This window comes from Electrophorus electricus, chromosome 10 (assembly GCF_041902795.1).
Source record: "Electrophorus electricus isolate QZ-2024a chromosome 10, ASM4190279v1, whole genome shotgun sequence".
NCBI classification, from domain to species: domain Eukaryota; kingdom Metazoa; phylum Chordata; class Actinopteri; order Gymnotiformes; family Gymnotidae; genus Electrophorus; species Electrophorus electricus.
The window spans coordinates 16120196-16148091 of NC_137506.1; the positions used below are offsets into that span (position 1 = coordinate 16120196).

The 27896-nt window shown below is 39.5% G+C and overlaps 4 protein-coding genes across 6 annotated transcripts in view; 1 reads left to right on the forward strand and 3 right to left on the reverse strand.

Moving 5' to 3' along the window:
* The window catches only part of ppp1r13ba (protein phosphatase 1, regulatory subunit 13Ba), a 28288-nt gene extending 23414 nt beyond the window's left edge, over positions 1-4874 (reverse strand). The window contains exon 1 of the mRNA XM_026999873.3: positions 4662-4874. Within this exon, the coding sequence (XP_026855674.2) occupies positions 4662-4670 (9 nt within the window). The 5' untranslated portion in view covers positions 4671-4874. The remainder of the gene's footprint in view (positions 1-4661) is intronic.
* A 1408-nt stretch (positions 4875-6282) lies between these two features.
* Positions 6283-9855, reverse strand: ptp4a2a (protein tyrosine phosphatase 4A2a). Its single transcript, XM_026999940.3, has 7 exons — positions 9717-9855; positions 8725-8798; positions 7790-8382; positions 7601-7693; positions 7322-7452; positions 7043-7117; positions 6283-6929 (listed from the first exon to the last, which is right to left on the reverse strand). The coding sequence occupies exons 3-7, from the start codon at positions 7883-7885 to the stop codon at positions 6818-6820; spliced, it is 507 nt and encodes a 168-aa protein (XP_026855741.1). The 5' UTR covers positions 7886-8382; positions 8725-8798; positions 9717-9855; the 3' UTR covers positions 6283-6817.
* A 2983-nt stretch (positions 9856-12838) lies between these two features.
* On the forward strand, positions 12839-16240 carry gjb9a (gap junction protein beta 9a). 2 transcript variants are annotated; one of them, XM_081722307.1, is made up of 2 exons: positions 12839-12916; positions 14778-16240. In XM_081722307.1, the coding sequence occupies exon 2, from the start codon at positions 14798-14800 to the stop codon at positions 15557-15559; it is 762 nt and encodes a 253-aa protein (XP_081578433.1). In that variant the 5' UTR covers positions 12839-12916; positions 14778-14797; the 3' UTR covers positions 15560-16240. The 2 variants fall into 2 exon arrangements, with proteins under 2 accessions (XP_081578433.1, XP_026855688.2); XM_026999887.3 differs by having other exon boundaries at positions 12890-12973.
* A 7269-nt stretch (positions 16241-23509) lies between these two features.
* si:ch211-266o15.1 (zinc finger MYM-type protein 4) overlaps positions 23510-27896 on the reverse strand; it is a 32240-nt gene continuing 27853 nt past the window's right edge. For both annotated transcript variants that reach the window (XM_026999863.3, XM_081721505.1), the window contains exon 28: positions 23510-24172. In XM_026999863.3, coding sequence (XP_026855664.2) covers positions 23962-24172 — 211 coding nt within the window. In that variant the 3' untranslated portion in view covers positions 23510-23961. The remainder of the gene's footprint in view (positions 24173-27896) is intronic.

The window sequence follows — 27896 nt, forward strand, 5'->3', positions numbered from 1 at the left end:
TGGGGTAAAGAGGTTGGGGGTGGTCAGGGCACGTGTGTGAGGAGTGGGAGGGGGCTAAGGTATGTAGGAGTGATTGGCATTGCAAGGCTCCCTACTAGTGATATTATCCAGGGCCAGCAGAGGTACTAGAGACAGATAAGAGGTGCCAAGTGATAATAAACAGGCACTTTACTGATAAAAAAAATAACCCAGATGCACAAACGGCAGATATGCGAACCACCAATTAATGGGCTGCTTCAACTCTCATCCTATGGAAAACCATAGCACTTAATTTATCAATTAGGGGTGTGTGTGGGGTAAACCGCAAGACAACGTGCATTTGTCACACAAGAAGAATGGTGCGTGCAGAAAATGGCAGCCTATCTCTCTCTGCTACCACGGTTTCAGGGTGTTGGTGCTACTCAGACTGCTCAGCCCACAGTGAAGTCTGCTGACTCCAACGGCAGAGGGAGACGGGTGCCAGGATGAAATGCCCCGTCAATAATAAATCTGGAAACACAGGCAGGCCTTGTCACTGTGTATCTTGCGCTCCGGCTGGAAGCAGCTCTCACTAAAAACCGCTGAATAATATCTACCGAAATATCTACTTGGTTTTAGAACCAAGTTTTTTATTAATTTTCAAACCAGCCATAGACTTTTTTCTTGGCACATTGCATGCATCATCCAACCACCGAGCTCCGTTCTTGCATCAGATCTCCTCGAAGCAAGGCAATGTGCTTTGGGGTATGTGTTCCCATAGTGCACTGCAGTACTGGGGTCATTGTGACCAGACCCCTGATTTACTGTCTTGTCTTTCTGTGTAGAACTGTCAATAGGCTGCCCATAGCAACAGACAGCACTACGGAAACACGTGTGTTTCCCCCTTTACCTCTGCACTCATGTTTTGGAGCTGGCCTAGGTTAAGTGTGCTAAGTAGCAGTAAACAATGCGCTCCATCTTCAGAGCCTTTAATGTCTCTGACAGTTTCCCTTTCTGCCAGCTGACACCTCAGCCCAGCAGGGCCAATAATGAAGGCAGAGTCTTCTTGAATTTCAGCCATTATGGTAGTTTAGGACTGGCAGAGAAGGAGTGTGGATGAGTTTATTTCCTGAAGATTTTAGTATTTGCGTCTTATTAAGTCTTCCCAGTAAATGATTATTTGATTGCAATATGAAGACAAGGGTAAAAAAAAAAAAAAAGACTTTTTAAAGTCTTTTCCTTAAGCAAATACATTCATTTGGCATTTGGGGCAAGAATCTGAAACTGAGATATGGGAGCTTTTCTCAAAGCATACTTAGAGGTACGGCCAGGGTGTTGGCATGCTGTAATAAAGCCTATGGAGAACAAAGAGAGGCCAGATAGAGCTTGAGCACAAAAACACCAAAAATGTCCTTCCCAAACAATGGGGGGACGTCAAAATATTTCATGAAGTTCAAACTCAAATTCTTACAAAACACATATGAGCTCGTTCATGTCAGAACCAAAATTCCATAACCACACTAACAGGCCAAGGGTCTCCTACGTTACACTGAAATATTGATAGCCACATCAACAGTAACCACACCAAGTTATAAATAAACCACACCAACAAGTCATAAATAAACCACACCAACAGGCCAACGGTCTTGTACGTTACATGTAAACTAAACGTTGGTACTGTGAAGAATCACTGCAACACATATGATTCTCTGTAAAGAATCACTGAATTATATGATAAACACAGGATTCACTGTAAATAATTACTGCATGATACAAATTCACATGATTCTCTGTAAAGATTCATTACATGATACAACAACACACACATGAATCCGTAAAGAATCACTGCACGATAGAACAAAACACATTGAATCAAAACAAACATTGAATCAAAAAAAGACCAGTCTTTAACCATATAACACATGGGCTTCATAAGTATTTTCTAATACTGTAAGACATATTGCATTATGATACATTTGCCCATAACTAGCATATCTATCAGAGAGCACCTTGACACAAATGACACCGCGAACCCTGGCATTTTCAATTCCTTTTCATGGAAAGAAAAGAAGTTTGTTTAGAACATTCACCTTTGCTTCCATTTTTAGAAAAACATTCAACCTCTCAGTTTTACCTGAAGTTGCATTTGCATTTTAAATTGTAAGCGTCAAACAAATAACTGAAATACTTTAGGCCTCGTTTCTTGTTCATTTACTAACAAGTTTTGCATTAAACAATTTTTGCATTAAACAATTCAATATGCAGTTACATACATAAGTGTATTGTTAGACTCTTTGAACACTAGGTACAAATCAGGTGCAAGTCTGACAGATCCCAGTGAACATGCTTTAAAATCGGTACCATTTGTCACAATGGAAAAGTGGCAGGTTCCAATGTAACATGTTAACACTTAGCAAACAAAAGCTTTCACATACAAACACCGATCCATTGTACAACCAAAAAGCAGTTGCCCAAGGAGGTGGGATAGTTTTAAAGCTTGTTATTTTATTTTGAGAAGGGAATTCCATATGAATAATGTATTTACCATGTCTGCAGTGGAGCAAATTTAATATTGATTTATTTTACTTTCTTAATGCAATTTTTAAAACACAATACATTTTGTAATTAAATAGGAACACACTCCACTTACAGAAGATCCAATTCACAGTACGTCAGAAATAACACCTTTGTTCATCTACCTTGTGCCAACCTAATTGAGCTGCAATCCACTGGGAATAGGACTCTTGTTCATTTCTATCTGATGAAAGAACAGATTAGAGGAGATATTGTTGGAACTTTACACAGATCAGTGGAGATGTTGCTAGACTCAGAAGCTTTCTCATTTAATATTATAAGTGAATGGGCTCAAAGTGTTTTTATAATCCATCTTCTTTTTGAATGTCTCTGTCAGAAAGACAACAGCAGAGATGACATATTGCAGAAAAACTAAATTTTTAAAGCAAGTGTTTGAAAGGTGCAGCAATGTGTAAATTCTTAGGAAACCAGTTCTAAATGCAGTAACCTATTATGTCATTTACAGCAATGATTAACCCATCCCACCTCTCAGACTCGAAAGCAGACATCAATATGACAAATGAGAAAGAATGGAACCAGCATTGTAAAACAGGACATGCAACTTTGTGAAAATAACCATCTTTTGTCTGATTTCCACTCTGAGTTTGTACAGTTCTTGTCATGGGCTGCAGTGAAGGAAGTGTGAAGTGTGAGACAAAACTTAGGCTGGGTGGAGTAACTAACAACACCGGGTTAACTTCTTTCAAGTAAAAAAAAAAAAAAAAAAAAAAGCAGTATATTGGGAGAGTTCTGATCTGCTTATGGAATACTCTAAAGAATCAAGTAGGACTTGAAGAAGACCTGCCATATAGCCTGTGTGCTACAGTTAAATTGCCAGCACATCTTCCAGATGCTCAAAAGGCTGCTATCTTATAAATTCATGATTAATTATTGAAATGTCTGTTTTGAGTCTAAAAAAAGATGCATAAAGAAATTCCCAACAATCCAGAGTTCTATCACACAGCAGTCTGTGCTATCGTCTAACTGAGGAACGTCTGTGCATGTAATAAATCCAAATAGCTTTTCAGCAAAAAAAAAGAAAACACGACAACAGCTTTTTTGTTGTTGAAATAAATGACAAAATTCAAATACAACACAACTTTAGTAATGCCATTACATATCTTAATTTTGCTGCAACTGTATCAAACGCTGCATTTTAAAAAGGTTCTCTATTTTACCCCAGTATGCCAGTATAGGTTTTAATAGTTATGGGCTAATAAGGCACATGTGAGGTGCTACATGAAACTCATTGAAGAGAGTTGCATAAATGTGGACAAAAAAAAGTTTCACATACCCTTCATTTTGCCTTTAAGTACCTGACAGCACTCAGTATTAGAAATGTGGGAAAAGGCAGGAGAACTAGAAAGGAACAAATCTCTCTAACAGCACTGCATTTCCTTCCTCTGAAAGTAAAAATAGTCACTGAAAGTGGGAAGTATCTATAACTACAGCTGTGTAATTTTCGACACTCTTATTTTTATTTTTCCTCCAACTTTGCATAACTAACCTAATTATTAGTAGCCTGTTGGTAGGTTAGGCCTGCACGTGAATCAAGTAGGCAATATTAAACACAATAAAAAGGAAAAAGAACAACTCCAGTTTCCTCTTTCCTGGAAACAGGCTGAGAAAGAGCAGACTTAACAGCTAAGATTTTCCTAACTCTTAAGATCACTCTGTTTGTCTCATGTTCCGCAAATATAGTTTTAATAATTTGCATTCTAACATAAATGTTATTTTAAAAAATCTCTCAGAAAACCTACAAGCAAACGAATTCCTGTTATTTTATTTATCGCTATTATAACGTATTGTTTTTCCGAACCTCTCGTCTCATTCTACAGATTGAAGGTGACCTTACAGAGCGGTTGTTTACCGCCTATTTAACCAAAATCCAAAACGTCTAAAATTTAAATTAATTACGCTGTGACACGATAACGGAATGTGAACTCCAGTCCGTCCCAAAACACTCATAATTATTCATAATCACGGAACGGAAACGCAACTTTATAAATGGGACCAAGCAAACACGAACAGTCTGAACTTACGCTAGAGTCTAAACTGTCTTTCTCGTCTCAAATCTGGCAGTTAAGAACCAAGCGTGAGTAACATAATGTACACTGCAACAAACTTACCGGCATCATGTTTGCCAAAGTGTCAAGCAGGACAATTCAAAGGCTTCCAGTCCGGTTTTCGAAGACTTGGGCGGTAGACAGATAGGTTGTTAGGTTGATTTTAAAAATCCGATATTTAATATTATTATTATTATTATTATTATTTACTTCGCGCGTGATTTTTATTCATTGATTTAGTCTTGCGGATGTGGTAGGACACTTCGACTCAGTAAAAAACACAGACCCGAAGTGGGTCATACACGTCAGAACATCGCCCAATCCAGATGCGAGGTCATTTGCGCAGATTTTAACAGCGGCAACAGCCTCCTCGTGCTGTGCAGAGAAATAACGTCTAATGAATTGCACCGTCCTGTGGTCAAGATAGGAAACCACTATCAGTATCACTTTATTATAAAGACATTTCGAGTACCTACATACATTAGCTACACCTTTCTCACGAGTATATTTTTAGATGTATCCTACAGTTCATTTATATTTCAGTATCTGATTACAGGACTACTGCTCAATATTGATATTTTGGGGTGGCAAACCAATCTCAACTCAACACTATCACTGACAGGCAGTTAGTAGGCAGTTGATTCTTCCAGCACTATCATTGCTGGATAGTCTATAACTATACATCAGGGTGATTCTGGTTAGGGTATATAATCTGGAGGTTTGCTCTAGTCACCAGTAACTAGTTTAAAAAGGTTACATTCCATATCTACCTATTTTATATATAAAGTGAATGTATACATGTATAGCTTATATGTATTCAGGTTTTTAACTCCTTTATACTTTACATCAAATCTGTAGTTAGTGCCTTGTAGTCAAGATAGTAAATAAATTAAAATGTTACAGCTAATTATATTAAGGATTAGTGTATATTCTATTAAAAAACTAGATTAATAATTGAATTCTGTAATAATTATGAAATGTATTTATATAATAATTATGTAATAAGATTATGCAATGATAGCAATATTTAACCAATTAACATATATTCAGATTAGTGGTCTGTAATACTCAAATCAAACTTGATATACATTATAAATGGGGGAAAAAATATGATCTAAAGTGAAGTTCCACTTGAGCTAAACAGGATCAGCACCTTTTAAAAGTGTTGTTATCTAAAAGAAAAGTGAGCAATTCCAATGGGAAACAATTCTTACCATTTTGGAACTTAATAATAAATGTATTTATACAGCACTTTTCAAGGACCCAAAGATGATTAGTTAGTACATAAGAGAAAGCATTGATACAGATCATATACATTATACAGTACATTTACAAACAGCACATACAGAACATGGAAACAAGCAGATGAAAAGGAGTTTATGTTTAAGAAAGAGTCAAGGAGCAGATCTAGAAAAGCCATGATCACCTGTGCAGGCTGGAGGAAGATCTGTGAGTGTGAGTAGGTTTGTAAGGAAGATGATCAGTTATGAAGGCAAGAGGTTATTTAGAGCTTTGTAGGTGGGTATTTTGAACTGAATATGGTATTTTACAAGAAGCCAGTGAGGAAGTTGAATAGGTGTAATATGATGGTGAGCACATATGGGTGAGAAGGCAGGCAGCAGAGCTCTGAACTTAAATATCTGGCACACAGACTACATAGATATATATGACAAAAAGGAGAAACTAATCATTTATATCTTTATTTAAATTTGATCATTTATCAGTCAGCAGCAAGAGGTGTTTTATTGGTATGATGCTGGATTTAGTTCATTAACTCGAATGCTTAACATTTCACTATTGTTATTGAAGTGTGATCTGCTAGGTTCCTTCACTTTAACAGATGAGTAAACAGCAGTATAGACACAGCCACTGCTGTATGGGACCTCTACTCACATAGGTGGATAGGGGGTATGGAATAAGGTCTCCCAAATCATGGCAACTGACTGCAATTTACCAACTTTATACTGCTATTGATTTTTGGGCCATTCGTACCAGTCACAGGTTAAAGCTACTGTTGTACTAAATAACATTAACAGTGGTAAAAGTTTTAAACAAAGGTTTCTGTAAACCCACATGATATGGTTATAATTCAGAAACCAATCCATAATGAGTGGAGGGTGGTCAAGATGCTGGTAATATAAATAGTGACTATTTTGCATGTGCTTGGCACAATTTCAAAAATCAATAACAACAACAAAACTTTGCTTTGGACAACTGTCCTACTGGATGCAGCAGTTTTGACCATTGGCATCCCTAAAGCGCAGGCGCATCTTGGGCTTGTATTTTTCAAGGTACACAAGTTGTTTAGAGTTGAAGGCCCCACGCCTCTTCCTAAAAGGAGACAACACAAGATTACACATCTCAGTCAAAACACAGGAAAAGCAGATCTGGCTAACAATATTACTGCATCAGTCTCAGTTATGAGGTTATAGCATATGACTTACTGACGAATAAACTGAACTGCATCCTCATACATCATCCCACACTCAATTAAGGCTATGGCCACCAAGACAGGAGCTCTGCACACAAAAAAAGAATATTAATTATTTCAATAATAAACAAAAGACATCTAATAATTGCTATACATGAAAGTTTTGCTGTGCTTTGTAAACGCTGGACAGACCATGAACAAAGAGGAAACAAACCCCAAGCTACTCATGTTGATAACTTGCCCTCTTATATTTATTAGCAACTGGTCAATATCAGTACTTTCAAGTACTTACCGACCCAGTCCTGCAACACAATGCACTGCAATGCAACAACCAGGTTCATCTTTAAATTTGCATTTCAGTAAGTTCAACCAGTCATCAACAATTTGGTCAGGTGGTGAGCAGCCATCATCAAAAGGCCAATCCTTACAGAAAAATGAAAATGATTGGTTTATTTATTGTCTCCAAGAATAATACCTTTAAACATTATAAACCTCAGATTTATTAATCATCACTAAGTGACCTGTAACCTTTTTGACCCTTCAATACAAACATTCGTCCAAGTTTTCTTACCAAAACTTCAATCCCTTCCTTTTCCACTGGTGTCTTGTCATAGGTGGTTTCACAAACCCTAACCAGTGTCTGCACCCCGAAAGCTTTCAGTTCCTGAAAGGTACAGATAAACCTTTGAGCCACCCTTATCCAACCTGTACTGGAGTCATTTTTCATTAAATGACCCAAAGTGGTGCAGATCTACAATACCTCTGTAAACTTGCTCAGCTGTGAATTGGTGGGGTTGTGTGTAATCAGGAACCTCATGCACTCATAGGTGATTTCAACAGGCGCAGGGCGGTTCATCTTGACACGTGGAGGGAGGTTTTAAAAAAAAAAAAAAAAAAAAAAAAAAAAAAAAAAAAAAATCTTCCAAGGTGTACTAAAAAATGTTATTTAAAAATCTATGGACTTAAGAAAATCTCAAATTTATACTTAAAAGGCAAATTCAATAAGGAAGGACTCACTATTAGTCTATTAAAAAGCTAATAAAAAAGGGACTACACTTCACTTATACTTATCAATTCTCTAGTTAACCCATTCAGGGGAAGAGTGACAAACTGTTGGTGCTCAAAAGGGGTGGTGATGAGAGACGGTTTTCTAGCACCTGAGTTGGCTCTAACGGACTCATACACTTGAACTTTGGGCAAATACAGCCTCTACCCCAAAGTTCAAAATGTAAGACAGCAAGGGTGCAGTGTAATCTTCATGTGGGAAGCCACCTTTTCATTTGTCCACAATGACCAGGTGCTGTGCCTGGCAGAAGTCTCCACTCACACTCACAAACGCCATAAATGTGCAGCCTACGTTTAAAAAGAGCAGAATAGACATGTTGATTAGGGACACGGAGACAGTACAACACAACCAGCAGAAGCAAAACGTCAAAGCTCACAGTTAACACTAGCTGATATTCAATACACTTTGAAGCTAGAATAAGCTTCAAGTAAAATCCAAGACATGACATATTAGGTAATCAAAGGGATTATGAAGAACCTCTAGCATCCCTGTAAGTAGAGCAGCTTTTTACTGAGAACTAGCTAGAACAGCTACTTACCCAGCGATCGAGCTACAGAAAGGATGTAAAGATGTTTAACTGAACTAAATGAACATTTTATGCTGCAAAGCTAGCTATTAGTTGCACTTACTTTCAGTGCTTGTAAAGAAAAGTCGAGAACTCCGCATTCTATCCTCACCATTCGTCACAGTCTCTACTTGGCATCTGACGAGAAAAGCAGGCGCCCTAGTTAGCTTGGCTACTTAGCTATATACCACATGAATAACGTAGCGTTAAGCTAGCTGGGTTCGCAATGAACCATACAGATGGACACAGACAACATATCTAGCTAGCTAACTGGGTTGTTAATTACAAATTCTAATATTTAAAAGAATACTGACGAAGTATAATACATTAGCTGGCTATGTTGGGGTTTTTTTCTGAACAAACTGCATTTAGGTATCTTATAACAGTATAATTGAGGTTTGAGCTGTCTAGCTAGCTAAAATCATCTGCTTTGTACCTTTGTTCACAACCTCGCCTCGTGTGGCTAGCTAAATTTAGTACAAGCAGCAAGATAACATATGGTGGCGAAAGCGAGAAAATTGTGGCTCAGAGGGTTAGTCAGCTAGCTAGGTAGGTAGGTACCGGTGGCATACTCAAGCAAATAATTTAACAGGTAAGGTTAGCTAGCCCAATTGGGTAGTTAGCTAGCTAGCTAACATGATTAAAACTGAATAATTAGCTAACTAATCAGTTCACTTACTGGCTATAGTTATCCAGTTACGCTAGCCTAGCCAACAGATAGCTAGTGCTGACTAAAGCTGTCATTGCACAGAATGTGAAATGATTAACGCTAACATTTTTTTATCTAGTGCTATTTCTTACCATGTCAATAAACTAGCTTGATAGATATACAGGCATTCGCTAATGTTGCTATAGCTAAATCAGCTAGGTTACAATGGTTAACCGTAGCTACTAACGTTTAGCGAACTAGCTAGCTAGCAAGGTAATCAGCGCTTTCCCATTTGTACTTTTTGGCAGCTAGGCTCATTGCACCAGACGACTACTAGTATTAATCCGATGTTCTCTGCCGTTAAGATCCGATAATGCCGTTAAAATTTAAAACGGCAAGCTACTTACAAAGAGTAGACGGCACATCAGAATACCGAGCCTGTCCAGTGGTCTGTGGTTTGTAATGACGACGGTATCCGGCGTTACGTGGGTAGCCAGCTGCTCCGTTGCTACGTTGTTGGGCGTGATCAGCGCTCGCTCCTTCGTCATCGATTCTCGGTAAGCAAGACCGAGGTTACTAGGGCAGCAGTTCTACGTCGGGAGACTGTGCCACATCAGGAGCTATCATAGGTCGTCCTTGTTAAAATATTGATGGTAAATAATAAATCAAAACCACCTTTGTTGTAATTTATATATAAATATAGTCTGCTGTTTACCGTTTTACTATCACATTCATTCGTGGAAAGATTAATAGCCTGCATTTTTAAAGTAAATTATCTGCTAATTACAGTGAATGCCAAGAAGCAATGGTTAAAAGATCATATGCACGTAAGCAGACAAAAATTAAGGCAGAAGGCAGAGGCAGAACTTTGGAATCAGTATTAGTTACAACAACGTTATAATTACAACAGTTATAGTATACAGCTCAAACAATGGCTCCATCTACCGGAACTATGGAGTTCACTTTATTGGTTAACAAAATAGTAAGAAAACTGTAAGAAAAAAAAGTGCATCACAAATTTAAATAAATAAATAAAAACTATGTCATGTGTGCATTTATCTGTAGAAATGCCCATACAGATCAGTGTGAGAGGTGGAGATTTTTCTGAGGGTTTAATGTTCACGTAAATGTGAGTGTCGTCAGTATAACAGTGAAATTTAAGGTCGTGGTGATGTATGATGTCACCAAGGGGCAAAATAGAGGATAAAAAGCAAGGGGCCAAGAACAGATCCTTGGAGTGACACTAAGTTTCAGAGCAGGCGAGTCGTAACCGGTTGTGAGCTACAGATTGATAATGTGACACTTGGGGTATAGATATCAGGGAAATGACGCTTTAAATGAGAGGTGGGTGCAGTATTGAGCTGTGATTTAGAATTAGGTACTATCTCGACGATAAAGTTAGCATCAACAGAAGATAGGTCAGAGAAAGTGTGAACAGGAAAGGGGACAGTAGAAAGAAGGCAATCAGAAGTAATCTTAGAGAGATCAAGGTGAATGGCTCTTACCTTATTTTGAAGAAAGAAAAAGACAAAAGCACTGCATGCAGAATGAAAGAATTTATTAATGATGGAAAAAAACACTTGGAATTATGAACTGTGCTGTTTAATATGTTAGAAAAATAAGAGGAACGGGCAGCCTTATGTTTAACTAAATGTTCGGAGTATGCAAGGGGATGCACATGTAATCCAATTTTCTTATATAAACGTTCAATGCATTTACATAAGGCGTTTATATAATGAGCCCTTCATGTCTACACAGGTAACGTGTCGTCTTCCAACTATTGTTTCTACAATAGTCCAGAATGAAGAAATGTAACACTGGCTATAGAGAGCGCTTTTTGCATGTCATTGAAGCGGCAGCATCACTCTACAGCTGGTGAAAGGCATTGCCAATAAAAGTGTAGTGTATTAAAACGGCTTTGTAATGTTACCAGTTAGTCTATCAAGTAATTGACTCTGCAAACAGGAGAGCAAATGATCCCGCTAATGCTGTCTCACAATCAGTAAACACAGAGAATCAAACAGCTTTTTACCATTACTTCGCTAATATTACCTAGTATTAGCATGCAAAGCAGGTATCTACTGTCAGCAATAAAACGCTCCCACAAAGGGGAACAAGTAACAATAATACACTTTATTTTACACGGCAGTTAACACTTATGATTTTACTGACTAAATAACTAAATACAATTTCTAAATATCTAAAGTAACCCCATCACTTGACGTATTATGGCTACTCGCGGTTGTAGATTATATCATTTTGGAAGGATCTTGGCACCTGACAGCCACAATAGGTTCTACTATATGTCTGGCAAGGGAGGGGTAAGGGAAGGTGCATTCCGTTGGTTGCAATTTGCAACCTTACCACGAGGTGTCACTAAATCTTGCAAACTGCTCCTTTAATATGCAAATATATCTTCGTTAGCCCAAATTGGCCAAGAACATGCCCATCCATTATGTTTGCATAGTTTCGGTTTTTAAATCAGTATGCAACAGCAGTGTATACAGCAGGGCTATATCAAATCCCATAGTTGGTAAGCAAAACATCTATAACCTTTTTTAAACAAAATATTATAGTCATTACATATAATTAGTGTAATTCTCTATACCTTTTTCAGCTTGAGTAACACAAGTACTTTATCTGATCATTCAAAAAATTGAAGTATGTCCTCTGCTTAATCAGTCTTTCAGTAATCTTTCCAAAACCAGGTAGAAATAGGCCCATTTTGTACTAGCTCTTATGTATGTGTGTGTGTGTGTGTGTGTGTGTGTGTGTGTGTGTGTGTGTGTGTGTGTGTGTGTGAGCGCATGTGTGTGTGTGCAATTATTACATTTTTCCAAACTGTTTTTACTACACTCTATTACAGCAAACATATAACGCTGCAGCCATTGTTGTATACAGACAATTCTGTACTGAAATAATTTGCCTCTATCCTTTTATCCTTTAATTATGTATCTTGTTTATTAGTTTGTTTGTTTTAGCCATTACATTGCTTTAGTTTCAGTACATTTTATAAACAAGGCATCACAATCAATGAATCAAAGTTCTGTGCAGGGCACTGATGTTTATCAGTTTCCATTACTCAATAGTTAAAACAACCACAACCATACAATCTTTTTTAAAACGAAATTGTAGCACTTCTAATCATGTTGATAACAATTTTTAATATAACTTGAGTAGTATATCAACTGTTTTTGCTTAATTAATTGATTAAATAAAATATTTTTTTATTTGCATATATGTCACCATGCATATAGCTTAGGGCATTGGGGTGCTCTGCTGACTACTACAGGAGCTGGTCTCAGGGCAATGGAGAGGCAGTGACACATATGTTAGTTTTTTTCCTCACATTCTAGACTGCATTATCCTCTGTAACATAACTTATGAATGCACAGGACCTGCTTTCTCAGTTCCTCAGATGCACAAGATGACATCAGAGCCTGTCATATGCTGCTCCACCTGGACCTGTTCTGCCACTTTTCTTGTTTTGTGTTTTTTTTAAGGTGTGACATTCATAGTCAGTATTATATCAGGTTTAACTGCATTTCTCAGTGGATTTTGTCTCTGTGCAGCTGTAGTGTGAGTATTGTGCTTGGTTTATTACATGGTAAGCTTCTTTTTTTGTTGCAATACCAGGAAGAATGTGACTTTTGGATGAGTTGGAGTAAGTGTTTGATGTGTCTGGGGTTTTTTTTTACAGGTCCTGGGAATTTGTGTATCGGGCCCTTTGTTGGGGTTGTCAAAGTAGTTTATTTTTAGTTTGGAAAATAGTTAAGCCAGTAATAATAGTATGATTAGTAAATGTGATAGATATAGAAAACATACTGTTATAGTCACTAATAACTTCATATGTTCTTTGGACAGTGAAGATGTTAGACATATTAAAGCATAAATAATCTGTAATTGTTCTTTCGTTTGTGTTAAGAATTGCTGATTAATTGAAGAACTTCAGAAATGGTGTCCTGTAACAATTCAGCCTCCAAATAAATCTGTAATTAGTGAATGGGATCTGGCATCAGCCAGAAATATCATGATCAGAAATATCATATCATGATCCAGAAAAGTGTTTATAAGCAAAATATGAACAGTTAATTAAGTCTGATTTAAAATTAAAACTTGCCAATGTGACTTATATTGAGCAAGGATTTAAAAAGAGATGTGTGATGAAGAAATGTTGGTCTTTTTTTTGTTTGTTTTAATCTACAATACATGAACATATGTTCAACGCTGTACGTTACTAAATCACGTAGGTATTTTAACTTTAATCCAGGGTCATTGGTAGGCTACCTGTGCTGGGGTACAGTCCAACCTCTTTGTCTGGGGGTCAGTTATAGGGGCAGAGTTGTGCTTTTTCTTTTTTAAAGGCTCCTTCTGCCTGTTCTGTTGCTACTGTCTGTTTTACTCTTTAACTCTTGCTGCTGCTACCTGTTCTCCATCTGCTTTCACTTTCTCTGTGTGTTCTTCTTCTTTTCTTACTCCTGATCTCTGCACTCTCACTTCTGTCATGAGAAAAAGTTAGTTTTTTGGAAGAATTTACATTTCATTTTTACAATATTGACACGTACATGTGAAATCATTCCTTTGAGTCATTAAACTACATGTTACTTATTTTTTTGTTTTTGCATCGTTTCATGCTAGCTAACTACATAACACAAGCTTGCGAAATGAACAAGTTACAGGTTACATTTCTCACTTTACAAGTGAGAAATTGTGTTGTCTAGCTAGCAGGGCACCCATTGCTAATGCATATTAGACTACTAAGTAGCTTTAGTGGTCTAATGTGTTTTTTGTGGGTTAGTTGGTTATATGTGGCTAGCCTTAAAATGTACGCATTATCATGATCTGTTTCATTGCCATCTTCTGCATGGTTCATTTGCTTTTAGATACTAAATACTGTGTAGGACAATTTCTAGTGCTAGCTCTATATAGTGAACAGAGAAATGGAAAGAAACTGGTTATGACTGAAAGTGTTAGCCACTTAAATGCTTGGAAGAATGCTGGGACATTATGGGAAATCTAATACCTATAGAACCCATATAGTGGTGATGTTTCTGCCATGGAGTTCAGCTCAACAATCCAGGTTAAAACGTAAAAGGAAAGCCTTCATATTCACTTTTTATCATCCTGACTATAGTGGGGAAAGGAAACATTTTGATGGGGCAGGTGCACCATTAAATTGGGACTTGTAACTCACCTGCTTTAATCTAATACAAACTCTTCAGTAACTAATTAAAAAGATAATCACTACCACAGAAATTTAAATAGCTAAAGCCCATTAGAGTTTATATTTAAATTTAGATGTGCAAATTCATGACACTAATTGCCAGGAGACTGTCTGACCCAAACTATGACGTCCTGTTTTTCTGACTATAGACACTATTCCTAGTGTTTTTGCAGGAGGTCGGCGCAAGCTCGTATGTGTTTGTAAATAACTGAGTACATATGGTGCCTGTTTATTTGTGTTTTAGAGAACTGGCTCTGACTGAGGATGAATTGGATAGGACTTCAGAACCTTCTCAGTGGGGTAAATAATTACTCTACGATGTTTGGCCGCATGTGGCTGTCCATGGTGTTCATCTTCAGGTTGCTGGTGTTCGTTGTGGCAGTGCAGTATGCGTGGAATGACGAGAACAAAGGTCTGGAATGCAACACCCACCAGGTGGGCTGTTCTACCGTCTGCTACGACAGCATCTTCCCTATCTCCCACACCCGCCTGTGGGCGCTGCAGCTAATTTTTGTCACCTGTCCGTCTCTCATGGTAGTGGCTCATGTCAAATACAGAGAGGGAAAGGACAAAAAAAATGGTTCACACCAGTATCCCAACCCAGGGAAGAAGAAAGGTGGACTATGGTGGACCTACTTGATCAGCCTCTTCTTCAAAGCCGGATTTGACGCAACATTCCTTTATATTCTCTACTATGTTTATAAGGGGTTTACCTTGCCTCATCTCACCAAGTGTTCTCTGGAACCGTGTCCCAATATAGTGGACTGCTTCATCTCGAGGCCTACTGAGAAGAACATCTTCACGTGGTTCATGGTGGTCACCTCCGCTCTCTGTATCCTCATGTGTGTTTTTGAAATGACCTACCTTATTGGGAAACGGCTATGTAGAGAGTTCATGAGCCACCACAACAACGAGAGGTATGACATGACTAACCAACAAACTCTTATGTCAAAGCATAAGACAGCAGATACTTCCCTGCCTGGTAAACAAAGCATGCAAATAGAGACATATGTAAAAACTACATGAATTTCACTGGCAGCATTTCCAAATGTCATAATACAAAATATTCCCAACAATCCTGACATATGGCATTGTATTTGCTATGCCAAGGTGTTCACTACAGAGACGACTGCTCTTGTAGAGTTTAAATTCCCCAGTCTGATGCCATTGTATAGATTTTGCATGATATGCTTCTTTAAAGCTAAAATAGATTAGGTCAGTTATGGTTATGATGCTTTCACATTTAAACATATTTATGACCTATTTCGGTGTTATAGCCCATAATCTTGTAAATAAGTTGGCAGCCTTTATTGTATTCTGAGTGCATAATGTTCTAAATATTTAAGCATTTAATCCTTACTAAACACTGCATTAAATACTTAATACTATTATACTTAATAATTACTTAATGCGTGCTAGAGCAGATGAGAGTGGAAATGTTTAGGGATGCCTGTTGCTTGAAGCATTTCTATAGCACTTTGGTCAACAACTGTTGTTTTAAATGTGTTTTATAACTAAAATGTATTTACTTACTAATTACTTTCCAAAGGAAGTAAAACCAGGGGCAAGATACAGGTGTATGTTTAAAAAGCAGTACAGACGTCTTTGTAAATAAGGCATTTTTGCACGATGCCAATCAGCCAGGGCCATTTAAAATATTTGTTCATATTAAATTCAATGCACTTTGCAATAAAATGTTAATTTATATGCAGCATTTTAGTGCTTTGTGTTACATTTTTAAAATCAGAATGTAAATAGCTCGTCTTCTGTAAACAGGTCAAAGCATACACAGTGTGCTCACAGACATCCTTCACCATCGGATCCCTTTGCATAGCTCTCCTTGTGCACACTCTCCAGTTCTAGTGTTCCTACACACTTTTCAATTCATTCTTTTCTCCTTCAGTCCAGCTTTTCAGCAGCCTACACTGCCTCTTGGTTAGAACACATTTAAAAATAAAGCCCTCTAGCGTGTCACTGGCCCTGGTATGCCTTCATTTACATGTTACATAAGCACAATCCCCCGATTTTTTGCCTTCTTTGACCTGTGATTACCTCCATCCTATCCTTTTTACCCAAGCAGAAAATGAAGGGTTGAAAATCATGCACACATCCTGTGTCTGTAAGAAGTATTTGGCTATATCTCTACCTGCATGTTCTCTTTATTTAAAGAAATGTTATTTCACTCAAAACTAGATGTAATGCCAGGCACAATTTATCAGAGCCTTAATAATCGCCTCATTGGAACTGCGTAACCTGATGAGGTGCAGGTAGGAAAAGAGGAACTATGAAGCTTGCCAAATCAATATATCTCACTGACCTGAGAGCTCACAGCAAACATCACACTCACTGATTCACCCACACAGCTGAGCCCCTCCCACATGTGTGCCCTTGCTTCGACTCATACACACAAACGCAGTACACCCTCCCACACACATACCAGCATACAGCCTACATTTTCAGTTCTTTCATTTTCTGCACTCCATTCCTCACTCTGCAGCCAGAAACAATTATGCGGCTAACCAGGATTTCTTAAAAGTTTGACCGCACACTGAAGTTTGTATCAAGGACAACTACAGAATTCTTTACTGAAAGCCAAAATAAATCAAGGATGGACCCTGAAATTCATAGTCATGTTGCTGAGAACATGGTGGCGAACAGATGGAGAATACCATACTGAGCACAATGTGGGTCACTGAGAAACAACGCAGAGTGTCACCAAACCCTTGTAGCACAGACATGAGAACACGGTGGCACACTATATGGCCCAGTTGTGTTATGCTGGCACACAATGCATTAAAATTTGGCCTCATTAATATTGAACTAATTAATTTGGCCTAAAATAGCCCTCTCTGGCCCCACTGTATCGCCACAAGTCAGCTTCTCATGCCCTCCCCTCATACAATACACATGAGAAATCATACATTACTAGGCCATGAGACAGATGGAGAAAGAAACAGAAAATTGAAGATGAGGATATGTAAGGAAAATGAACATTTTCTGAACACAGGATAATGTTGTATTTTTAGCAGAATAATAAAAAAGACAAAAAAGCCAGATATATCCCTGGTATTTCACATATGCTTTATTGACAGCTCATACAGTACAATAATGCATTTCTATTGCCTTGTTAATATGCTTACAGATAAAATGTCACGCTGTAAACATTTGTGATTTTTGAACTGTGTTAACTGAATTCAGCAAATAAATATTGAACAGCACTGAGTACTGTAAACCATCTGTACTGTACACAGTTTTAGTGATCAATAATCTTCATTGACGTATTCACCAACAAATTCCATGTGTTTTCATTATTCTGAAATCAGCCTAAAAACATAAAGCGCTAATTATTGTCCTGCAGAATATACAGTGTATAGCAAATATAGTATTTTATTTAACATGACATACTATTGCGCCGTAGGTTTTAGTTATGAACAATTTTAGTGTTCTCTGATGAAAACCCTTTATTAAAATTCACAATCACAACAACCTGTTAATAGCCCATTTTGGCAGTTTATCATAATCAACATAAGCAACAAATAAAGTCATCAAAAAAAACAAACAAAAAAAAACAAAAACAAAAAAAAAACAACCCCAACCTAAGAAATCACAATTACATAGGACTGAAATGCTTAAATACTGCTTAAATAAGAGACCTATAATGTGCAAGAATGGAAATAGGTTTTGCAACACACCATATTCCTGAAAATCACCTCTATCAAAATGTATGAGAATTTCTTTGATGTGTTTGTCTCAATTTGATCGAAACATCTTAGTTTCCTAAATAAGAATACAAATAATGTTTCTAAAATGTATTACAGCATGTTTTGCCACTACCAGAATAGTTATTAGGATACAGCCTTCACCTCTGTGTGTGGCTCTCCCCCCTGTGTTTGCTGTGAAGACACCTCAGCTCTCTCCTGGACAACAATAGCAGCCACCTCCCCACACTGGCAAGAAATTTGCTCTGCTTGGTCGCCATGGCATTCTCTGCCTGTTTCTGATTGGTCTTCATTGAATAGTCTTTGAAGGACATCCTGTTCTAGCTCCACCCAGTGGTCCCATGCATGTTTAGCTGGCACTGGCTCAGGGTCAGAATCAGAAAGGTCCGAGTCCCAGTCACTGTCTCCAACTGTAGAGGCCAGAACGAAGTCTGCCCTGGAACCACTGTCCTCAGAATCTGAATCTTTTGAGTCACCATACACAGAATGGCCTTCTGCAACCAGCAGGTGACAATCAGGGGCAGCCAGGTACACAAAGCTATCAGTGGACAGAAAGTCACACTCATCAGGATAAGGGCAGGGTTTTGCTAAGGGAGCTGGGGGTGAGGGGTCTTCTTGTGCTGGACTAGATGCCTTTTCCTTGGGAGGAGGGGGCATAACTGAAACTGCCAGGTAGACAAAACTGTCTGTTGCAACAAAAGGATCCACATCAGTGATGTCCAATAAAGTCCCCTTGACATTGTGTTTTGAGGGAGACAGGGGCAAAGGCACATCAATTTTTGATGTGTTCACAGTGTTATGAATCTCTTGGTCTAGAAATTCATTATCCAAGGATTTTGAGCCCTCTTGCATGACTGTGCCTTTGGTTTTCTTTTTTTTTGTATGAATTTCTTGGCTTCGATCCTTGCTCTCAGCTCTCAACAAAGGTGGCTGCTTCTTATCCAAAGTTGAATGCTTGGAGTCATTTATTTCTGGTGGGCTTGTCACAGTCACTGTGCAAATCCCTTGTTCATTTGCTCCTACGTTAGGTAAAGCAACACGTCCCAAGTCTAACTCAAGCATAGATCTGTCACCATCAGAGGTAATGTCCTCTTTACTGGTCTGGCTGGGATTTGACATGTAAACACCACTGGAGTCTGAATCCAAAGTCAGATTAGAATCTGGTGATCCAGTTTGCCCATATTTATTCCCTAGCTCAGTCTCAGCTGTATCAAAACTCAAGATGGTGGGAATCATAGGTTTATCAAGATTTTGTCTTGTTGGCTGTGTAATAACAACATCATATTTGTTTTCTTTTAGCTGTGTAACTGACTGATATGGGAGTAGGTCAATGAGTTCTGAGTCTAGAGAGTCCTGTCTACTTATTCTCTCAAGTTCCAACAGATCCTCGGCACCTAGCTCTGAGCTTGTGGCAGATGGGGCTTGAGACCCACCAAATCCTGTTGGTGGATGCAAGAGTGGCCACCGCCTCAAAGATCCTAAATTCTGTGAATCTGAGTCCCTCCATGTTTCATCCCAAAGTGAATTAACCATCTCCAATACAGCTTCCCAATTCTCAACCTCACATTCAGAAGGGGTGTTTTCATCATCACTCTCCTCAGCTTTTTCTTGAACTGGTGCCATTTGGCTACTGCCCTCTATGACTTTCTCCTTCAGCATCTCAGTTTTGAATGATCCACTTTTGCGCTCCTCAATGTCCCTTAAGATCTTCCAGTCTTGTAAAGAGCATTCCTTCAATTCACTTTTTAGCATGGATTTACCCAACTGTCCCTCCACTTTTCCCTGGTGCTCAGGAAAGGGAGAAAGGCGTGGCATAGGCTTTTTGTCAGAGACACTCCGTAAAAGCAGGGAGGGCAATGGAGGAAGAATAGGAAGGTTGTGAACTGCACCGCCTTGTCTCACTGTCCTTCTCCTTCCAATCAACCTTCGTGGCCATGTGGACTCCATTGAAGTTGTGCAGACTACAGGTGACTTCAAGATTTGTGAGTGTAAAAGGGGTGTAGTGTCATTCTCTGGTGGCTCTGGTGTGGCAGGTTGCTGCTCACTGACCGGTTCAATGGGCTTTGGTTTAAAAGTCTCAAACACTCTTTCTTTTACCAAACTCACATTCCCTCTGTTCTCTTGCTCTTTCTCTCTTTCTCTTTGTGTCTCATCGCCACACATGAGAGCACTCACTGACAGTTCTGAGAGTGGTGGTCTCGGTGAAGTAGGCTGAGTGGGCAAAGACTGTCTGTGGAACTGCTGATGGTAAGGCAGGGGAGAAGGGGAGAAGAATACAGATGGCGTGTGTGTGCCAGTAGAGAAGGGGGATCCAGAAAAGGGTGAGATCTGAGGGGAGGTAATGCTGTTTGGAAAGAAAGCCACCCCAGGGTTTAAGTAGTTCTTTTCTCCTGGTGAAAGCTCCAAAGCATCTGGGAACTTTGGAGGTGTAAGGACCTTCCAAGAGTGCCGACAGAGGTTGTCCTTCTTGCTGTCCTGGAGGGGATGCCTCTTGTTCATGGACCCGCCAGGAGCTGAAGAACAGGACACACTTGGAGAAGCTGACCTCACAAATCCTCCTGGAGATCTAAGCTCATCATTGGCCAGCTTCAGTGAGTCAAAAATGAACCTCTCATCTAGTCTTCTCCCACTGCTGATAAGCACAGAAGACCTGGTGTCAAACATGTCACCACCCAGGGAGCCATTACTGGAGAAGTCAGTGTCACGACCAATCCTCGATCCCAGAGTACTGTGGGCAGAGCCATGGTCAATCTGCTCATTGATGCACATCGTATCATAGATGGAGCGTTGAGGGATATAGCCATCTTCATTGTAGCCTTCTCTGTCAGTTTTCTTTGAGCAACAAGGACTCTGGCGTAGGCAGCCTGGACGACTCAATGGTTTTCCCATTGTATAAATAAACTGCTGTTAACACGCATACAGCGTAAACAAGGTGTTTATGGCTTTAAAGTGCAAATACTAAAGTTATTTTGGTTAAATCTTTTCCACCACTATCCAATGTGTAATGCTGTTTATGGTGGATACAAAGCAGTAACTGAAGAGATGAAACTTTCAGCTGGAAAAGCAGCAAATATGTAATGCTGTGAATATCTCTACATAAAATAAAGACATTGCTTAAATATACATGTTCCTCTTATCCATAACAACTAGTAGAATGGAAGCAACTTCATGAGATTGTCAGGATTACTGTCATGCAGGGGAAGTCACTCATGTCTATAAATCAGTGGAAAGAAATAGACATACACCTATCAGCATTTCTTCAGAGTAGTCTCCAAATATTCACCATCTGTTCTGCTCAGCAAACAGAGCCGATGCTCCTGGCACATGTACCATACTTTTAGAGTCTTACATCCAGTGGGTCAAATGTTAAAAATAAACACCTAACAAAAGAAGAAAAAACTCACTGCTCTTTCCGATCCAAATTTGGCATCAGTCTTTTCCAGAGTCTTCGTCTACTTTCCCTCTTCATGGTGATAATCATTTTTATCACTTCCATTACTGTGCATTAGGAGTCTTTCTCCAGAAATCACAGCATCAGTACCATAACAGATGGACAGCCCCAGTGCCCTGTGCTCCTGCAGTCCAAGTATGGAAACTGTCCATGAAAACCAGACATACTCCGCATTTTAGCATCGTAGCCCTGTCTTCAGAATATTATCCCGTCTCGTATAGAAACACTGATGATTTGACAAATGGCCTCCTATTTCAACACCAACGCCAGCTCGCTCTCTTTCTCTCTCCCTCCCTCCTCTCATGCTCCCTCACTCTGACTCTCAAACAGAGACTCCCCTCCCCCAAGTTCTGACACTGCTTGAGGGCTTTTGCAGTTATCAGGAGCTTAGGACTTTTCCCCCCTCCTGTCTCTCTTTTCATTTGCCTTCAGTCATTTTTATCTCAATTTGGACTCAACCTCTAATGAGATAGCTCAGAAAACCTACCTAAGTAGCACTAGGGAAATCAAACTCCCTGTTCTATTTGCCACCTATATGTTCACAGATGATGTGAGACCTCATTTACATGATTTTATACTAAAATGGGACCAAAAAGACTATCTTTAGGTTTTTGCATACAGGATGAATAGTTACGCATAATGGATAATTATTATTGTCAAAAATGGCCATGTACTGTCAGTTTGTCTTTGTTGTTTTCCTCCTCCTCCTCCTCCTCCTCCTACACACACACGCACACACACCCTCTCTCTCTCTCTCTCAAACTAGCTCAATTGACACCTCTTGTGCCCTGTGCACACCCACACACTCTTCCTCAGGCTACACCAGCATGATCTCTGTCGAGTTTTCCCCCATACTGGTCAGAAACACATTCATCTCAAATTGATCAGGCATCTGTGCAGACATGGGGCAAAGACTGCTCTTTAGCGCTTCTGAAAATATAACTTCTAAAGATTGCAAAAAGTAAACAGCTGCAACATTACTTCACCAGAACAGCTGAGCTGTGATTAAAATAATGAAAAGGTCAATTCAATTATTATAGCTTACATGGGACAATAATTCAAATACTGAGGGGCTGTGGTCTGTCTGCATCCTTACCATTTCTGTTGTGTTTCTTGAAACCTGCAGAATCCAGCACAGCACGAGCAAAAAGCCCTTGACTCTGTTACCATGGTAGCAAATGACAATTGGCCTTATATCGTAGGCAGGCACTGGATGTATCTGTGCAAATATCTGCATAATCTTGTGTCTAAACATCACAGAATTGATTTGGCTACTCTTATGACCACTTGAGCTAAAACTTCCACTCAAAAATTCTTTACCTCAGAAGGGTAATGCATTTTCACAAAATACCCTTTCCTAAAATTACTTCTAAAGCAACCTCTGAAGTCAGGGCAGTAAATAAATAAGCAAATTGTTTAAACAACAACAAAAGCCCTGAGAACCTGACAAATTTTATGCTAATCAAAGAAGGCATTGACCATAAAATATTATTTTGAAGAACTATGACACTATATGTAACTATAATGCAGAACTATTTCTGACTCATGACAACCATGATTTCATGGTTCTTTGAAAGCAAAAAATTATGTATTTATATAATGTAGTAATTAAGGATAAATGCTTTTAAAACCTGACAGATTTGGCAGTATCCAGTTTATGCATTACCCAAATAATTATAAATTTATATATATGTGTAACAGAATAATTTAAGTATAATTATTTTTTGTGATTATGGTTTTAGAAAGCAAACCAGAGTACAGCAGTGCTAAAATGACATCCCCACAACACTTGACATTTCAGAAAAATTCTTGGAATCTGCATTCTAAACAGAATTTTAATCAAACATGATGAAATGCTTCAGAGACTAAGAAAACGGTACATAATTTGACAGTAACCCAGTTATCTTTCACTAGATGATGCATCAGTTACATCTGTAACATCACAGTAGCATTACCCCCAGCTTATGAACAAAAATAAAACCAACTGATTTAGTCCATCACTTTTCCATTGTTGCGTTTCAGCAATTTAAACTACTTCATTAGTCTACTCCAGCTTCTCCTGAACCCACGCAGTGTGTAGGTGTCTGCAAATGGCCCACGATTAGTCACAGTCCCACCCCCCACCCCTTCCCACCTTGTAGTGTCACAGAGCTGTAACATGACCAGCTTGTGCAGAAAAGCATCATCCTCATAAATGTCCTCCCATATTCACCCTGAAGAGCATGGTCCTCGTAATGTCCTCCATATTCACCCTGTGGCTATGAGCTTTCTTCATCTGAGGAGACCGGATGCTGCTGCTCTGCTGTGGACTCCAGGTGGACATCCCGTACAGCGAGCGTGCGCGTAAGCATACTCTGCAACAATGCAGGGTCCAGGGCCTGAGCGGAGTACCACAGGGTGCTGTCAGGGTGGCAGGAGCTCAGGGGCTGCAGGTAGAACAGGTCTGGGCGTTGTTTCACTGAGTCAGAGCTGTGGAGGTCAAAGGAAATGAACCTTTAGGAGGGAGTGCTAACACACAAAAAGGCACTTAAAATGTTGCCAAAGTATGGCTGCATGACATGGATAAAACATAAAGGCTGGCCTGAACACCATTTCAATATAAACCAATGAAGATGTAAATTAAATTAAACCGAGATGCCCTGAAATGTTTGAAAACTGAAGTCTACCAAGCAAGAGGCCGAATCAGATAAGGTTCACTATACATACACTTAAAATAATTTATTTGCAAAATTGCAGTATGACAAATTGTCACATTATTTATAACATCTGATAATTTACAATATTCCCACTATTTCTTCTGCACCATTGCTATCTCTAGGTTCTACAGCTCCATAGAACGCTGTGCAGTGTGTTGTGTTCCAAGTCAACCTTATCTGGAGGTGTGGTATGAATTTAACCAAAATTAAGATGATAACTTTGTATAGCTCAGCAGGTTACACTACTGACTTCGGTATAGGAGGTTGGGGGGTTCAAATCCCAACTAAGGTGTTTCCAGTGTGGTCCCTTAGGGAACCTTAATTATACCTGCCTACCTCACTAACAGCAAGAGATTGAAAGAGAGTTGCACTGGTTTGAACGTCATCTGGTACAACAAGGTCAGCATTAGATGCAGGGGAACAAGGCAATCTAATGAAAAATAGGCTACTGAAACAAATACAAGACACTCATGGATGAAAGTGGAGAATAGAGGACTATTGGAATGCTACTTCACAAGCAATCCCAATGCGAGACAGTATATGCAGAGGATGTGGGAACTATGGATGCTTTGGTGTTAGTCTAGATATTCGGTTTCAAAATAACAAGTAGCTCAGTGTTCCAACAACCTTAAGAAGCAACTGCTGATACATCTAGAGACCGGCAAGGTAGTACAGAGATGCTATGGCAAGGGAGAGCCAAGACAATAGGTCAGAGGGGAGATACCATCCCCACACCCTGAAATTGGGAACAAAGAGAAAATGAATGCATACACAAAGCTCAACAAGCAGAGCTACTGACCTGAGATTGAAGCTCATGGCTAAGATGGACAGACTACCAAGACCAAGTGAAGTACCTGAAAGGCTGCTGGAAGATGTGAATACAGCACTACAGATGGTCACTGAGACCAACCAGCCAACATACACAACAGCAACAGTGAACCTTGATATGCTTGGCTCCAAGATTTTCAAGGAAAAGTATCCTCCATGGAGGAGGAGTCTGGAGGCCAAGGGCAACACAGAGAGAAGTTAGCCAACTATCAAAACTGCAGAAATGCATGATGGAGGTACCTGAGAAGTACAAGCTGTCCTTACCTGAGGCCTTGGAGACTGCCAAGCAAAGAGGAACAGATCTGACAGCCCACATGAAGAGGTACACAAGAGAAGTAGAAGCCAGGAGAATAAACAGGATATTCTTCCACAAGCCATTTTGTTCTCTTGGTGGCAGGATAATAGCATATGAAGAGACTTACCAAAGTTGGAAATTGAAAAATACTGGAAAGGCATATAGGTGAAGGAGGCATTGCACAACAACAACGTCCAGTGATTAAAGAAACCTGAGAGCAGACCACAGCAAACTCCCTGAACAGGATCATGCTAGCAGACATGCAAGAAAGTATCTCAAGTACAAATAGCTGGACAGTTCCAGGCCCTGACATGGCCCACACCTACTGGCTGAAGAAGCTGACTGCTTTTTCTGAGTTCCTGGCAGCACAAATGAACCAGATGCTAATGGATGGAACCCACATTGAAGAGTTACCTGAAGGCAATACAATCCTGATCCTAAAAGACTCCTAGAAAAGGACAGTTCCATGCAACTACAGTCCTCTGCACAACATGAAAGCTCCCGTCAAGCATCATTGCAGCTAAGATGAGTAGACACATGGCTCAATACATGAGCAGGGCCCAGAAAGGCATAAGCAAGAACACCAGAGGAGCCAAGCACCAGCTACTGGTGGATAAAACAGTCACACAGAGACTCCAAGACCAGACAGACCAACCTGTGCATGCCCTGGATTGACTACAAGAAGGTCGTCAGTGCCCCACACATGGATCCTGGAACACTTGAGGCTGTATAACATCAACAGGACTCCAAGATCCTTCATCAAGAACTCAGTGGGGCTGTGGAAGAAAACCCTAGAGGCCAACTTCAAGCCAATAGCACAAGTCACCATCAGGTGTTTGAATTTACCAAGGAGATGCCTTGTCCCTGCTGCTGTTTTGCACAATTTGATGAAATCATCACCAAGAGTGGCTACGGAATGGAGTAATCATCAGAAACCTCCTCTACATGAATGACATCAAGCTGTATGCCAGAAGTGTACAAGACATCAACTCACTAGCCCATCTCACCAGGATACACAGCAACAAAATCGGAATATCATTCCGGTCTGATGATTACAAGGAGGTGAAAGGTAGTCAATAGTACCAGCAAGTACAGATGTTAAAGGCAGCTACAAGTACCTTGGAATCCCAGAGGCAATCAAGAATCATGAAGTGGTCACAAGGAAAGTCACCACAGCCAAATACCTACAAAGAGTTGGGCAAATCCTGAGAATTCAGCTGAAAAACAAGATCCAGGCCATCAACACCTACGAGCTATCAAATACAAATCCAGCACACTGAGACTGTACACCAAGCGTAAGAAAGCAGGCCAAGGACTAGTGAGTGTGAGATCCAAGATCCAGGAGTACACCAGGATAATGGTCCTAAGTGATGAAGTGCTTAGTGAGTACCTCAGACAGCAGAAACTCAAGTACACCAGGAATGAGGAGGAGCAGGTGAACTATAATGGGAGGATAAACCCCTGCATGGCATATACCACCGGCAAATAGTGAAAGTGGCTCATATGGAGAAATCCAACCAATGGATGGAAAAGGCTAGACTGAAAGACAGCACAGAGGTACCTTAATTATATATATATATATATATATATATATAAAAATAATAAAACTTCAATAGAGGCTGGGATCTACCACACCAGTCAGGTCCCCAAATGCAGGCTGTGCAATGAAGCCTCTGAGACAATCCAGCACATAGCAGTGGGATGCAAGATGCCAGCAGGCAGTGCCTACATTGAAAGCCAATGTCTGGCATATTATACAAAAACATCTGTGTTGAATACAGGCTCGAACTTCCAAAGTAAAAGTAACGGAGAATGACTATGCTAAGATCCTGTGCGACTTCCAGTTACAGACAGACAAAATGGTAATGGCTAACCAAGTGAACATAGTAGTGGAGGATAAACAGCAGAAAAGGGCCATAGTGATGGATGTAGCAGTACCAAGTGATAGTAACATCATGAACAAGGACTATGGAAAAACCCAAGTAATACCAAGGACTGAGACAAGAGCTGGAAAAAATGTGGAAGGTGAACAGTGGTTCCAGTAGTAATCAGAGCACTAGGGGCTCCCCCAAACTGGGAGAATGGCTCCAGCAGATCTCAGGAACAACATCAGAGATTTCCATCCAGAAGAGGGAAGTCCTGGGAACAGCTAAGATACTTCGCAAGGCCCTCAAGCTTGTAGGCCTCTGCTAGACGACCCAAGAAAAAAAAGACTATGTGGAGGAGGGTGAGTGGGGAATTTAAAAAATATATAAAAAGTATGTACATTTTTATATAAACTTCTTAATATAAACTTTTCTGTAAGCTACATAAACCATATATGCTACTTCTGCAGCGACTCAATATCCAGAGCTTGTAAAACAATTCTACTAAA

What these genes read in the sequence shown, in the direction of transcription:
- ptp4a2a (XM_026999940.3), bottom strand. Translation starts at nt 7,885, where the DNA reads ATGAACCGCCCTGCGCCTGTTGAAATCACCTATGAGTGCATGAGGTTC. An exon ending in TGTGTTGCAGGACTGGGTCG is followed by an intron (nt 7,118 to 7,321) that starts GTAAGTACTTGA and finishes TTTTGTGTGCAG; the next exon opens with AGCTCCTGTCTTGGTGGCCA. An exon ending in GCAGTTCAGTTTATTCGTCA is followed by an intron (nt 6,930 to 7,042) that starts GTAAGTCATATG and finishes GTCTCCTTTTAG; the next exon opens with GAAGAGGCGTGGGGCCTTCA.
- gjb9a (XM_081722307.1), top strand. Translation starts at nt 14,798, where the DNA reads ATGAATTGGATAGGACTTCAGAACCTTCTCAGTGGGGTAAATAATTAC.